General features: G+C 35.0%; 1 protein-coding gene across 1 annotated transcript in view; it reads left to right on the top strand.

The window, feature by feature from the left end:
• Nucleotides 1-15,314, top strand: part of MALRD1 (MAM and LDL receptor class A domain containing 1) — a 290,211-nt gene that overhangs the window by 100,177 nt on the left and 174,720 nt on the right. Inside the window, exons 21-23 of the mRNA XM_074897495.1 lie at nt 8,194-8,350; nt 10,370-10,480; nt 11,349-11,562. Of these exons, the coding sequence (XP_074753596.1) occupies nt 8,194-8,350; nt 10,370-10,480; nt 11,349-11,562 (482 nt within the window). The remainder of the gene's footprint in view (nt 1-8,193; nt 8,351-10,369; nt 10,481-11,348; nt 11,563-15,314) is intronic.

Genomic DNA, 15,314 nt, shown 5'->3' with positions numbered 1-15,314 from the left:
ATTATGTTAAAACAAGGCATCAAAGTTGTACTCAAAGCTTTATGTGGTATGCTTGTATTATGGTCACAGATAGCAAGTTTCTTTCAGAATTTTGACTCTTACAGTGTGATAATAGATATAACACACTTTGATTTAGTGCAAGAATTTCTTCTCACATTTGTGGTGATTTTGTCTGGAGCACCTTTCTAATCTCAGTGTCCAATTACAGGTCTCAGTATGTGGCTAGTGCTTTGGCATGTTAGATGTATTTCTTATTGACATCCACCAATTTGCAGACTGTGGTCTGTAAACACAACTAGAGGATGGCTTCTACAACAGGAAATAGCTCTATTATATCTTTTCAGAAAGCAATCTTCCAAAAACTTTACATCTATTTTGTTATGGCATGGCAATCATATTACTTTTTTGATTCTGAGTATATTATGCATGTTAAATGTTAATGAAGGTGGGAGGTTATTAGATAAAAACTATTTTTCAGATCATGGTAAAAGAACTTACTCTTTTCAGAAGTACCACTGTTTGAAATTAAATTTATCACATATTGCTGTAAGTGAAGGTCTGCATTCCTGACTACTGTTTGTTTTCAATTAGCTTTTTAATTTTTCTGAAATGTTTACAGAAATGCTTAAATTTAATTGAAGAAAAGTCTTTTTTTCTTCTTTCTAGTTGTTAAATACAGATTTGAGTTACTGACTATTTTGAACCTATGAATATTTAATTGGTTAGAAGTTCTCAGTGGAGAAAATCTTTCTCTGATACATGGTGGAATTAATTAGGTTATTGGAGTTCTTATTGTTCTTTAAGACTACTGAAAGTTACACATTTTATGACATGTTGATTTTGCATATATATTCTTTTTCTGCAGTAATATCCTCACAGCTGCAATCCTTTATTCAGGAAAGAACCCTGTTGAAGCCAATGGATAGGCATAAGGCAAGACAGGGCCTGTTAAAGATCTGTTCATATGTTCATATAATAGGCCATCCTATATTATCTACAGAAGAATAAGTAGTCAAGCTATTTCTGGTGCAGACAATATCTAGCAAATACAGATACTAAAGAAACAAGGTATTTTTTTCTTATTCTTCTTTCTCCTCATAAAATTTATGCTTCCTAGAGAAGTGTCCTCTGCCACACCTTTCAGGTTCATGGTCATTATACATCTTGAGTAAAAGTTTGGCCACTGTCCATGGACTACCCTCTCCTTCCTATATCATGTGTTAATTTCTGGCTGAAATAATGGGCATAATGGGCAGTGCATCGAGTAGTTTTTAGCCAGAGTATAAAGCAGGTGATAAAATTATTCTTGAATGAGTGCTTGAATATTTAAGTCTCTTTCACTTCCGAAATTTTTTGCTTCTTTTTGTGATTTCTACAGGCAGATTCAGTGTTGAGGGAACTGTTAGAGTTTGCTTTTTTTTTTTTTTTTTTTTTTTCAGAAATCTTACTGTATATTTCTATAACACTTTCTGTAATATTTCTACATTGCTTCTACCCATCTTTCAGCAGTTTGCCACCATAAAGCCACACTTCAGGTAATGATGCTATAGGCATAATATGTACATAGCTTTCCCATTTTACAGTTAATATGTTGAAGTTACACTGGACTCTATATGGACACATACAAAGATAAAGTTTAAGCTTTCCTGTATCTTTGCCTGTTTCCTTAGGAATACTGTAATAATAATTATTTCTGGATGCTTTATATTTCTATTGCAACCTTCTTGCCAATGCAAGAGAATGTGAAAGGTTAGCATCTTTTTAAAGGTTTTTAATATAGATTTTTATTTTTATAACTACTTAAATTTTTGCCAGAATTTTCACGTCATCTGGTTTCTGACACTTAAACAAGAAATAATAAGAATCAACATAAAATGAAGCTAGCATGATGGAAAGCTCAAAGTATCAAAGTTTACAACTATCTTGTGTCAAACATATAAGGCATTAAAGCATCAGTGTTAATCTCTGATGACATAGTACGAGAAAAAAAAATGACCCCAATATAAATCTTTTCTCATAAATATGGTCGTTAGGAAGAAAAAGGGGAGAATTTAACTCCCTCTTAGCTAATGAAATAATAATCTAAAAAGTTTTCTTAGAAATCTTTTGATGAAATGTTTTCTAACTAGGAAATCCTAGCTAATCTAAAACTAAAGTTCTCCTGCAAACAACTTAATATTGGCAAAACTTTTGTCAGCTGGTTCCTATGCTCCTTTTCCCTTGGAGGAAAAGGAATAGATAGAGAAGAGACTGATCTCCCTCAGCTCCACTACCCTGATAAAGAATGCACAGGTTGTGATAAATGCAAACTGAAGCCACAGCCTCGTCTGATTCAAACCATCAACTTAAGCTTTGATGGCCCACATTTTCCTTATTTGTCTAGTATCACTCAATCCTTCCCCTTCGGTCAAGAGAGTGTTTCTTTTGGATGTCATCCAGTGCCCTACTGTGCTTTTGACCATTAGCTTGAGGTTTCTCTCCGTACAGAAACCCATGTGGACTAATAGCAGGTCACTGGATGGGCAGATTCTGGACAGATGGTGTTGGAGAGATGAAGAATAATGTTTTAGACACAAAATAGGTCCAATTTTTCTATCGGGCTCTGATTTTGCTGTATAGATGATACACAGTGTTTATGGACATATATATCCAATGGAAAGGAATGTGGGAGCTGCTGCTATTTGAATTTCAAATTTTAGTATGGTGTGTTAATCATTGGGACGCTTATCTCTCTAAGGAAACAGAAATTTCTCTCTCTGGTTTGCCCTTTTTTTGTTTGTTTTTTTCATCATTGCTGAGATTTGGAAGGAAATCGAAACTCTTTAACGAAAGGGACTTGTTTGTTTTCTAACCAGATTTAGTATTCACTCTAAATGAAAAATTAAGAGGGTATTTTGTAAGTCCATCTAAGTGCTTATTCAGGGATTCTCAAACAATTTGTAGAAGATACGTAGAGGAATTAACACTTGACAAACTGAGAGATGGCCAACAATTAATTAAATCAGAGCTTGAACTTTCTGTATGGGAAAGTTCAGCTGATTAATTTTTGATCCACTTTCAGACATTACAACAATAAATAATTACTACTGTGAAATTAATAATTCACAGCGTGAGACTTTACTTGATAACACTACCAGATTTAAGCTGGGCCTAATTGTTTGGATAGGCTCCAACTTTTTTTTAACACACCTAATCTTTCGCTCAGTACTAATTCCCATTTAGTATATTCAGTTCCTTGTGTTCTTCTGAATGCTTTGAAGGGGGAAATACAGTGAAGATTCTTTTATGTATGCCCATTCTTTTTAAACTACATTTTAAATGATACTTGAAATATTAAGCAATTAGCAAAGTCAAATATGGAAATGTAGTTCAGTTGCTTATGTTGAATTTTTTGTATTCATTAAAATGTTGTAAATTTCCCTCTGAAATTAATTAAGATTATTGAACTGGCACAGGAATGTCTCTATATAGGGAATGCTTGCAATACAGAGGTAAAATTAATTATTTTCAAAGGGTAAATATCAAGATTTTTAATGACATATATTGTAGCTGCCAACTAAGGGTTTTCCATGGAAAATTTTCCAAATGAGCCCGAGATCTTGCAGCTACTGGCAAGGGAGACTGTGTGTATTTTGTTGAATATCAGCACTTACATAAGATCTACATTGAAAGCCAAATTTATTCACTTTTATACATGATGAACAATATCTTGTTTTACACTTGTTACCATCAATTACTTGAAGTCTCATCTGAAAGGTAAAAGGGAAATAAGTGAGTACTTCTATGGAGTAGGAAAGAAAGGAATTTAAGGAGGGATCAGATTTTTAAATCACACAGTGAAGAAACTACTAACTTGTCTGAAGATGACTCAAAGAACAAAGATGGAGAGTGAGGAGGAGAACAACTGAGCAGAGTAAGAGACTGATAATTTAGGTTTATAGAATGTTTTGGAATACCTTGTATTTAAAATACATGTAGGCCAGCTGAGAAATCCTTTCCCTTAAAAGTCCCAGCTCAACAGACTGAACAGATGATTGCATGTACATTAACTGGTTCTCCTACAAAAGATGTATTCATAGAAGGTGCAGGTCCTCTAGCATGTAAAGCATATGCAAACAGAATGACTTACTTTCTTCAAACTCTTTTCCCTATAGCATGTGCATCTCCCTGTAAATTCCATGCAGGTTGTGATACCAGACATCTTAAAAGAATTCAAGACAGAGAAATTCCTTTGCTCTGTGAGCAAACATGGTGCAAGTTAATATCAGCTACAGACACTCGAAGAAAGCTTTCCTTTTAAACAACATGGATAGGTCACAAGTATATCAGTCTTGTACACCTAAGTGTGTATGATAGGAGTGAAGGTGAACAAGAATGCTCTACACACACTTATACAGCCCCTTCTGATCTTTCCATTTCCCCTTACTTTCCCACACATCCTTAATATTCTTGTAATCACATACTGCCACCATGTTTAATGACTAGCACTCCATGAAGTGTATCATACAGGGGACTTTCATCTGGTTTACTAGTTTTAAATGTAACATTATAGCAAACACTGAAATAAGGGCAAAAAAGCCTGCAGTGATGCCTGCCTTCTTAAAATGTGGTATGGGACCAGTAGTATGTAGGCAGAGTTGTGATTTAGGCATGCCTTCAGGACACAGAAATATCTGACAGAACACACCAAATAAGAGATGGATGTTTAAATTTCATCATAGTACTGATGGTACCCTACCACTGTTTCAAAGTAATCTCACTGAGAGGCCTGGGCATAATGCTGAATACGCTGGGAAGTATGAGGGCTGTAAGTGCTATTGCTTTTCAGAGCTCTTCATCATTCTGCTTCTTACAGCCCTCTTGATTGCTATTGTAAATACAGTGCTGGCACTCTTGGACCACTGAAAGCATGAGTTCCTATCAGCAGAGTAAATTCTGAATTTTTAAATGTTTTTGCAAACCTTAAGAGAACTGGATATTCTTTTACCTCCAGGCAAGATGCTGGTAGAATACTCAGTGCCAAGGAAAAAAAGAAATCAAAAATTGCTACACTGAAATAACAGCTTTCTTCAGCAGGCAGGAGGGAAACAAGTGAATATCCCAAATGCAGGCTTGCTTGAAAGTTCTGCAGCTATTTAGTTTCCAAAGTTTAAATTATCACTTTAGCACATGCAGTTTATTAGGAGAAGCTGTTTCAACAAAAACGTTCTATTACTTTTTATTTTGGGATTATTTTTACCTAACTGCCCTAAGGTTTGCATATGTATTACTCTATTTTGTGCTTGTTTCTAGAATAGTTAACTTCCAAATATTTATGCTACTCTCTCAAGGATAATGTAAATACTTGCAGTAATTGTAAAGATGTCTGAATTACCAGGATACAGTGATAAAACTTTCAGTGACATTTCTCTCATCTGCTTCTGAGTGAAAAGAAAAATAAGACCATGGAGATCTTGATTTCCCCAGGTCATTACTTTTCCCCCTAGAATTCCAGCAGACTTACTGTGGTCCCTCTTGGCTTTATCAGCAGTCCTCAGTGATTTAATCTGTAACACGTCTGACCTACACAAAATGAAGGTCTGCCCCACATTTAAAGATGTATTTTTAAAACATATTGTTCCTCCTTCAAAAATATCTACTTTTATGGCTTAGGAAGAGAAAATTTTACTATAAACTACTGGGCATTTCTTTTACAAGAAAGGAAGATTGTAATTATGAGTAGTTACTTCTATTTCATGGGTGGCAGCAGAAATATTAACTCTGATCATGACCACTATTTTCCTGCATGTATTTGATTTCTACCTAAAACTATGTGCATAGACATCCCATCCCACACACTACTGATTTTTTATGTAAGTCTTCATTTTTTAATTATGAATCACATGCACTTCGTGTTCTCCAATGAACATGTAAGAAACAATCTGCAAAATATTATCTTTTCCTGCATAAGTTACTTCATTTTACAGGATCGTTTAGTACTTCACTTTAAATGAAACAAATGTGTTAAAGTTTAGAGCTGAGAATGATCCTTTGTAGCGCAAGAAAAATTATGAGAATAAATCATACCTGTGACTTTTGACATCTGCAGATATTTTACATACATATCCTTGCCAGTGTCTACAAATACAGTGATTCTCTCATTCTTACGTACTAGAGAAGGTTTTGGGAAACCTCTGAAAAGTGTAATGATTGTAAGAGAGAACTGTGGTTGATTAACTAGTAAAAGTGCTCCTTTCACTTCTGAGCCATGGAAGTGTTATAATTGCACTTTGCCCTGCTGAAGGAGAGTCCGGTATTTCTGTAAACTATCAGAATTTTCTCTTATTTTAATCTATGAAAGTATTTCCTTAGCATTCCATGCCTTTTTAATCCTTTTTTTTTTTTTTTTTTTTTTCTGGGGAGGCATAAGCAGTACTCTGCACAACAAACAATGAACCAGCCACTGATTTGCAAGGATTTTTGAAGGGCTGTTTTGTGTCAATGGCTATTACTAGGTTTTAATTTTCATATAAAAAAAAATAACAGTATTAAACATCAAAAAGAGATGGAAAATTATCTTGATTTAAATATAGCCTTAAGATCAACCCCAGGTTACAGGAAGGATAAAAAGATACTCTATGAAATTCTTTGCCTTGGGCAAAAGGAAGTTCAGGCTGTTTGCAGTCTATCAATCTGTCACTGGTCATATTAGAAACAAGTTACTGCATATGTGATTCTAAGGATGAGTGAATTAGTTAAAGGACTTCAGATCCTCAGAGGAAATTGCTGTGTGAGTACAGAGATAAAATTTGCCTTTTTCCAGCCTACTTTACATTATGTACTCTAGTAGATAGAACATGCTGTTCCTAACATGACTGAATATGCGGTGGAATTCAGTCTCGACCTCCAGAGTACGTGACAGGCCTTAATTAATATATTTTATTAATATATTGTTTTGTGATTATTTAGTATAATTTATTCTATACAGTAATTGTAATCTATTAGTTTATATGTAACTTTGCACTGATAAATCTGTACATGTTAAATTTATAGTTATTGTATCACATGAATCAGTACAGTTCAATATAGGCATGGCAATCTGAGGTAAATTGTGTCAAGGTAAATACTGAAGATACTTATTTTTAATTTTATAACATGATTTAAAGCAATAATTTTCCTACAAGATTTCAAAGAAACTTCACTAGATTGTTGAAAAAGTAACTTTTATAATATTTGTTTAATACTACAGGGCAACTGCAGCATAGACTGCATCAAACTGAGTTCTGACCACAGGAACCAAAGTCTTTTAGTTCTTTAAACCGCTCTAAGTAAAAAAACTTAAGAGGGCTGGTGAGAAATAAAAGTTATTGACTCTGTACCATCAGATTCCTGACTTTTCCCATTGGGAAGGACTTGTAGACTGTGAACACCCTTTGAGTACTCTGTATTTCTCTCAGCATTATTTTCCGGGCATGGTCACTACCTTCTCACAGTTGCAGTGGCGCAACATTATGGAGTGGTTGTTCAGAGAGTGGCCAGACAGAACAAATGAAAAGCAAGAAAAACCTAATACCAGGATATTTTTTAAAACATAGGTCCTATTTTCAGGTTTGTAAACCTGTCAGGTTTGGAAAGGTTTTTTCTTTTGAGAAGCACTGAGCATGTACCAACTCCACTGAAGAGAAGAGAATCTTACCTTTGGTCAACAGCTGCTTTTTATTTTGAAAAACAAGGTTTTTAGGAGCCAAATCTTAGATACCCAAAACACTAAAACTGCCGTTCTGGTCTTTCTGCACACTTCAGATCTGATGCTACTGTAAAGCTGGACTCATCTTTCCCAGCAGCTCAGAAGAAAGAATTTCACCCAGTATCTTGGATTTTCTTGACTTCAAGCCAGGGTCAAACCCTCTGATTTCCCTGAGGAAAGAGGGTGAACGGCAAACCTGGATGCCCTCCAGCCCCCATCTATACATACCTGTGGGTAAAGGCTGACTTCAGATCTGTATTTTGGTTTTTGCCAGTCTCTGATATAAAATACTAGCTGTCTTTTCGAGGGCTTTTGGGATTCTGGCTACACACTGTCAAACTAAAAGGCATCCAGATACCCAGACAGAAGATGTTATATCTGTATATGGAAATATTACCATTAGAACTAGAAATTAATTATGAATAAATGTTTTGTTTTAATAATGAAAAACCTTTCTCTCTGAGCAGGTGTACTGAAGAAGGCTGGTATCTCTTTGCAGACAGTTCGAATGGAGAATTTGGTCACACAGCTGACATTGCTACCCCAGTCATCTCTCTTACAGGACCCAAATGCAAAATTATATTTTGGAATCACATGAATGGTTCAACAATAGGTTCTCTAGAGGTACAGAAATGTTCTTTACTTTGGGTTGCTATTTTATACTGCCCAAAATATCTGTGAGAAACTTCAAGCCTTGTCATTTAGCTTCATTAAATCCTAGGCTGCTGATAAATGAAAAAAACACAATTACTAACACTCCACTGCTCTCAGTATGCTATGATTTGAGGGAAGCATTAGCTCAAATAAGCTGGGGAAAATGTAACTTTCTATAACAATCAAGAATTATGACCTTTAAGGACATATTGTGGTTGGAACTTTCATACAAGTAAAAGCCTTGTATTGCACAATACCCTTTGACACCGAAAAGCATCAGTAGCTATTTGGACACTGAGGTCTTTAACTGAACATGGGAACATGAAAAAAAAAAAAAAGAAAAAAAAAAAAAGTAGTATTAAAATTTGCTGTAAAATTTTGTAGAAACAGCTTATTCCTCAGAAAGTTTAACATATGTACTTCAGAGGTCAATTCTATTAATGTAAGCAGTATTGAACTATTTCTAGGATATAATAGTAACAAACTTTCTTACCCGTACCCTTTTCTTCACTCTAGTTAAAACAAAAGCATTTCTGTAAAGGAAATGTAACCCATTCAGCAGCTTGTAGATCAAATGAGTCACTGCAAAGTGAATAAATAGAAGAGCAACATTGTTCTAAACATTTTTTTTTGCCACACATAATGGGATTTCCCATCAATGTTACACAATAACTATAGCATCAGAAATGGTTTGAAAATAATACTCAGGTCCCTTTATTCTCTCAACTAATATCTGTAATCCCTTTTTCTCTCCAATTTAATTTTTTTCCTTTAAAATTCATGTCTTCTTCAGGCAGCTCTTCTTGTCTATAAAGCCAGGTGTCACTTTGTTTTTCTGTTCAATTTAATATATTACACCTGTTTCTTTTGTTCCCCTCAGATGAAAGCTCTTTGGTGTGAGGATCTGCTGTTTGCTTGGCAGAATTTACCTGTTATGCAATATCATACGCACTCATGGGACTGCATAAATTTTTTTAAAAAAGCCTTTTATTTTCATTAAGATGAAAAATGCCTGGGCTGCCCTAAGAAGATTACACACAGTAGCAATAAATCCTTGAAAGCAGAAGTAGTTCAGGCAACTGGTGAACTGATGTTTAGCTCTGTGAGTAGTGGCTGGAGACACGGCTTGACACACTTCATCAAACACCGATCTTGTTATTGTCAGCTCAGTTGAATTTGGATGCCCAAGAGGTTGGAGCAAAGCTTATTCAGGACTTTGTGCTCATGTTGAAATGTGTCAGCTTTCCCCAATTCAATTACTATTTATAAGGGTAAGGGTATTTACAAGTCTTCCATTGCCCAAACGGTGAAATGTGGTCTTTAGAAGAACAAGTTTTCATTTGCAGAAGAAAAAATGTTTCATAAGAATCAGGACAAGAAAATCTATCCCAGAATGGAGCAATCTAAAGGATGTACAAACTAATATATTTTTCTGTAACTCTTGTTGTTAATGCTGTTTTCATGTTTTACAAATATATCCTGACCCATTAATGATCAATGTGGTTAGCTGCTCCAGATAAATTAATGGGATAAGTTAGCCAGGTAAGGCTTTGGACTGAGTATGTGTATGAGGAGATCAGAAAATCTTAAAATATTATTTTCTTAAAATAATCATTCACACTGGCAAATGCCTTTGCATCAGACAAGATTATAGGAAAAGGTTCTTCACTGAGACAGTGGTCAGTCCCTGGAACAGCTTCCCCAGGGAAGCGGTCACGGCACTGATCTTGTCACAGTTCAGGAAGCATCTGGACAAAGCTCTTAGTCGTATGGTTTAGTTTTAGGTAGTCCTGCAAGGAGCAGGGATTTGCACTCAATGATGGTTTGGGGTCCCTTCCAACTGCAGATATTCTGTGATTCTATGATATTTAATGGTGGTATAGAGATAAGTTGTACAAGATACTCTTGTGCTCTTGTATACAATTAAGGGACCTAAAGTGAGTTGGTAATGGAAAGATTTTTTGTGACCTAGAATTATTTCCTTTTTAGGTACTCTGTAAAACCAGTAACAGGACTTCTAAACTGTGGACTCAAAGTGGCAACCAAGGTCCCCAGTGGAAAAAAGCAGAAGTGTTCTTAGGAATTCGTTCAAATTTTCAGGTATGTATTCCTATATTTTGTGCTTCCTAGACAGCCTGCTTTAGGTACCCTTATATTATGCATTCTTCACCTACTCATTTCCCTTTTTGCTCCATACACATACTGTACCTGCCCTTCCGAACAGCAACAGTCATCTTTCTGACTGTCTGATTGATTATCTGAGCTGGAGACAAGTTTTTGGAGATCTCTCACCCCCCTTCAATCTCAGACTGTTATCCACTTTTTAAGACAGAGAATCCCTTCAATCCTTGATTCCAACTCAGGTTAAACTTTTCCACTTCCTTCTTAGTGAGTAGTACTGTTACATCTGTATTTTGAAAAAACAGTCTTGAACATGATGTGTAGTTTGAAATATGAGCTGGTTCCTAAGCCTCTTAGAGATACTTAGTCATGGGTATGCCATGCTTACTTGTATCCTTATAAAGAAAACAGAGACAAATTTAAAAATATGTTACATTCCCTGGTCGTTCTGTCTTGGATGGTTTTTAATTACAATTTATCATTCTTTTTACATTCATGGGAATAACTGGTGAATGATTTGGACTAGTCTTTTACATGTTTATTTGCAGAAATAGGTGGAACCCTTGCTATTAATTCACAATGAGTGGGGACTCGTGTCTGTTTGTGTTGCTCATTTTCTTTCCCTTTTTTTCTGTACTTTGTTGACGTCCTTCAAAATCTATAATGACAGATCTGTAGAAGCACTAGTACAAGCCTTCATAGAGCTGTTGCTCTGACAGCAAGAACTGACCACTTCATATGACAAGATTTGTAAGGACTTTCATAGTCTGTTTTATTCATGTTGTACATGTAAGCTTTTATGTATTTTAACAGTGTCTTACTGTAATAGCACTGTAATTTTTATTAGGTTGTTTTCAGGGCAAAACGTGGTGTCAGTTACATGGGAGATGTGGCAGTGGATGATATTACCTTTGAAGATTGTTCCCCTTTGCTCATCCCAGGCAGACCTTGCACATCAGAGGAATTCACATGTGCCAACAAGTACTGCATCCCAAAGGATAATCTGTGTGATTTTGTAAATGACTGTGCAGATAACTCAGATGAGAGTCCTATTATTTGCCGTAAGTATGATAGGATTTTTAATATAACTATCATAAACAACTGTGCCTGCTGTGAATTGTTATTACTTGAATACTTTTGGCAGCTGATCAGCTAAGAAAGCAAACAAGAATGTAATAATTTAATAATATTCCTTGACTTCTAAGGATTTTAAATTACTATTATTTAATTTGAAATCATATGATAGAAAATAAAAAGAACTGTTAGTGAATTTCTTAAAATTACACAGAAAGTAGCTGTCTTTAAAAGCAGATTAAAAATCTCCTGCTTTCCATATGAAAAGAATGTATTAAGGATGAAAAAAATACTTGAAGCATAATACTTTTGGGATACGAGGGACCTACCTCCTTTGATATTTCAAGGATTGTCAGGTCTCTTAGCAAATCATTTTAATCCGAATACTGTACAATTTTGGTTTTACAAGAGATATCAAAAAACAGCATCTGTAGTATCAGATTCAAAGAATGATGTTTCATATCAAATAAATTCTCCTCTGGAGAAATGGATCACAATATATAGTACTCTACATTCTCTTATTTCTAGTACAGTCGTGGGAAATGCTCACATGATCAAATCTGCATTGTTCGATATTGTATGAACAGTTGACTCATTTTTATTGAGATCATGAATACGGTTTATCAAATTCTCATTGAATACAATTCTAGGAAGAAAAATGTATGCTGATATCCTATGAAGCTAAGGTACCTGGCAAAGGGACTGTGTTTTGCAAATTATTTTCTTACTATTAAACTTCTCAGTGATTTCCAAACAGGAATAGCATGTCACTAAGCTATATTAGTTATAGTTTAGATCTTCTGCAACTAAAAAAGAGAAGTATATCAATTTGAAATTACTCGAAAAAGATTTTCATATTTTGGCTTTTATTTTCTGAAATATTTAAATGCTCTTTACCTGTGACTTTTTTGAGTTTCTGGATTGTCTATATTTCCCATGAAACACCACCAGCCACTTAAAGACTGAAACATAAGGGGCAAGATGGTTCAGAAAGGCTGATAGGATTTAGTTTTGCAACCCCCTAAAGTATTTCATTCTGATTCTCCATTGGAAAAGAGATGAATGGAAACAGACCCAGAAAGAAAATGTTTTCCTGCAAAATGCTTTTTTTTTACTTTCTAAGTTTAAAAAAAGAGTAAAAAGTTATTAAAAAAAAAATTCCTGACTACCTTTTATTGTGAAGATTTAAAATGAATTATTATGGAGCCTTAACAGCACAGGGGTCATTAGTGGGGCAAAACTTCTATATCAACATGGATTTTGCCTCAGATTAAAAAATTAATCCCATTTCATAGTGTCTAATTATGCTGTAATATGCTTGGTGACCAATTATGACTTTCTTTGTTAGGTCTGGGATTGCTTTATTCAAGAATATTTCCAATAACAGTGCCAGGAATTAGACTAATTTTTTGCTTTTCTTTTTTTCAGTTTTGAAATAGATATGCTTCTTTAAATTTCTACTATGTGCTGGAGAATTTGGGGTTTCTTTTATTGATGATGCCTCTACTTTAAATATTTAATAAAGTAGAAATACATAATACAGCACTTGCTGAAAATAAACCGAACAGAAAAATGCTATTTCTGTTTTCCCAGCATTTTCATGATGCAGGCTGTCTCCAAAGACAACATAATAAGAGGAAACACGTATTTCCATTCTTTGTGAAGTTTTTTTTCATTCCTTGCAGCCATCAGAGTTGTTTCCTCACTGCAGAACCATGGAGCAGTAGCTTCAAAACCTCAAACTCAGAAGCCTGAAGAAGGCTTTAGTAGGGCAAAGCATGATAGATCAAAGCACAGGAAGCAAGTTTTGCTCAGGCACGGCAGTTGTATTTAAAAAATGTGAAAACTCTGCAAGATCCAGACATTTCCAATGTACTTTTTATCAGTAGGCCTTCTTGGATTGCTAACTCTAACTGTAGATGTGGTTTGTTATGTGCATGAAGAGTCATCGTATCTTAGTTAATGCAATCTTTCTGCACCACGTTGAAACTAGACCCTAAGTCTCTGCTGTACTCCTGAAACTGCAGAACATTAATAGGACTATATCACACAACGATACTCACCAAGTATAGTTAGCAATGTTTACACAAAGCCAGAATTGCAGAGATATAAACTATGCCTCATAAAGCTGTTAAATTACTATTATGAGATCTGTGTCTTGGTTTTGTTTGATTTGTTGAGGGTTCTTTTTATCTAGTTGCATGACATCAGTGCTGTAAAATAAGTCAAGTACACATTTTAACAGATATACTGATTTCTCAAATGCTTAGAAATTATTCCATTAGATACTGAATAAGTGATCCATGCTCATAGCTATCTTTAACTATAATGTCACTAGTACTATTTTCTTACTACATGTATATGAGTACAAAATAAACCATAACAATGCTGGTAATGGTAGTGGGTGGTAGCACTCCTCCAACCTTGTTCAGAAACTGCTGGGGTTTGCCTTATGCTGCTTGAGCTTATCAGTATATCAGAGGAAGGTCTCTGAGGCAGCTCTGCTTAGATTGAGTTGGGCATGCCTCCTTCAGGTAGAAATGGTGTTTTATGAGATTTAGTAAATTAAATTTTGTGAAAAAGGCTGTGGGGCAGTAGTGTTTTTCCCGTCTGTCCAGTGTCAGTGCAGGTGCCTGTACTTGGTAGATGTCTGTTTTTTTTCTAAGCTTGGTTAATATTTGGTTTAGCTCATCACTGTGCTTCTGAAACAAAACCTCTTGGTCATTCCTATTTATTGTGATTTGGTTTGCATTGTAGAGTGTGCTCAAGCATATGAACTAGGCTCCTTTCATTAGAAAATAAATTGAAAGATGAGCTCCAGGAGGGCATCAAATGTATTCTAAGCACTAGTGGTCATTTAGACTTCAGGATCAGTCTACACTACCTCAGTCCTGTTTCCTCCACTGCCACCCTTAAATATCTTCAAGTCCTCAATATCAGGTGTTTTGCTCTACATATCTGCTCCTGTAGCTCTGGACTTCTTGTTCATCTAGGCATAGATGTTAGGAATAACATCACTTAAAATACTTTAAAATTTGCACCATTTAATTACTAGTTTATTACAAAGATTCATTAGATATTTTGTGATTAATATAATACAATATATACCTACAGTTAAGTGTTTTTCTCAAATTATTAAGCTCCCATCCAGTAATAAAATTCAGCAGCTCTGTGTCACTGCTCCACAGGCAAAAGGATTAACCTTGCTTTTGTAATTCATTACTGAGAGTTCATAGTTCTTCACAGAAGTGTCTACTACTCAAAGATTTAATATGCAAGTGCACCATCATCTGCTGTAACTTGAGCTTCTAAGCAGGCTGCCTAAATTCTCTTTTTCATCAGTGGATTGGCTCACTTCCAGCCTGAAGTTTATGTAATTTAAAATCAGTTGTTTGAGCTAGATTAGATAAATTGTCCTATAGATATGAGTATTTTTCTTTGTTGACTATAGAGAATTTACAAGGCATCTAATTTTAGATTAGGGAACACACAATATATACAGCATTAATGTGGATGTTCAATGCTCATGCTTTCAGGATTTGATTCTTGAAAATATGGCTTTAAAACAAAATGGTCAGTTGCATGCATGAAATTTATTGACTTGAGATGGAATTTGTAAGTAATTGAAGGATTTTCTTTAGTATTCTGAAATATTATGTAACAAAATTATCATATGGCAAAAGATAAGAAGTGACAAATTCTATGGGCAGTTACATTCAGTTAAGGTAAACTACAATCT

This window comes from Athene noctua, chromosome 2, assembly GCF_965140245.1.
Source record: "Athene noctua chromosome 2, bAthNoc1.hap1.1, whole genome shotgun sequence".
Taxonomy (NCBI): Eukaryota; Metazoa; Chordata; class Aves; order Strigiformes; family Strigidae; genus Athene; species Athene noctua.
The sequence above is the reverse complement of the archived record's forward strand: the minus strand, read 5'-3'. Positions and strand labels throughout refer to the sequence as shown.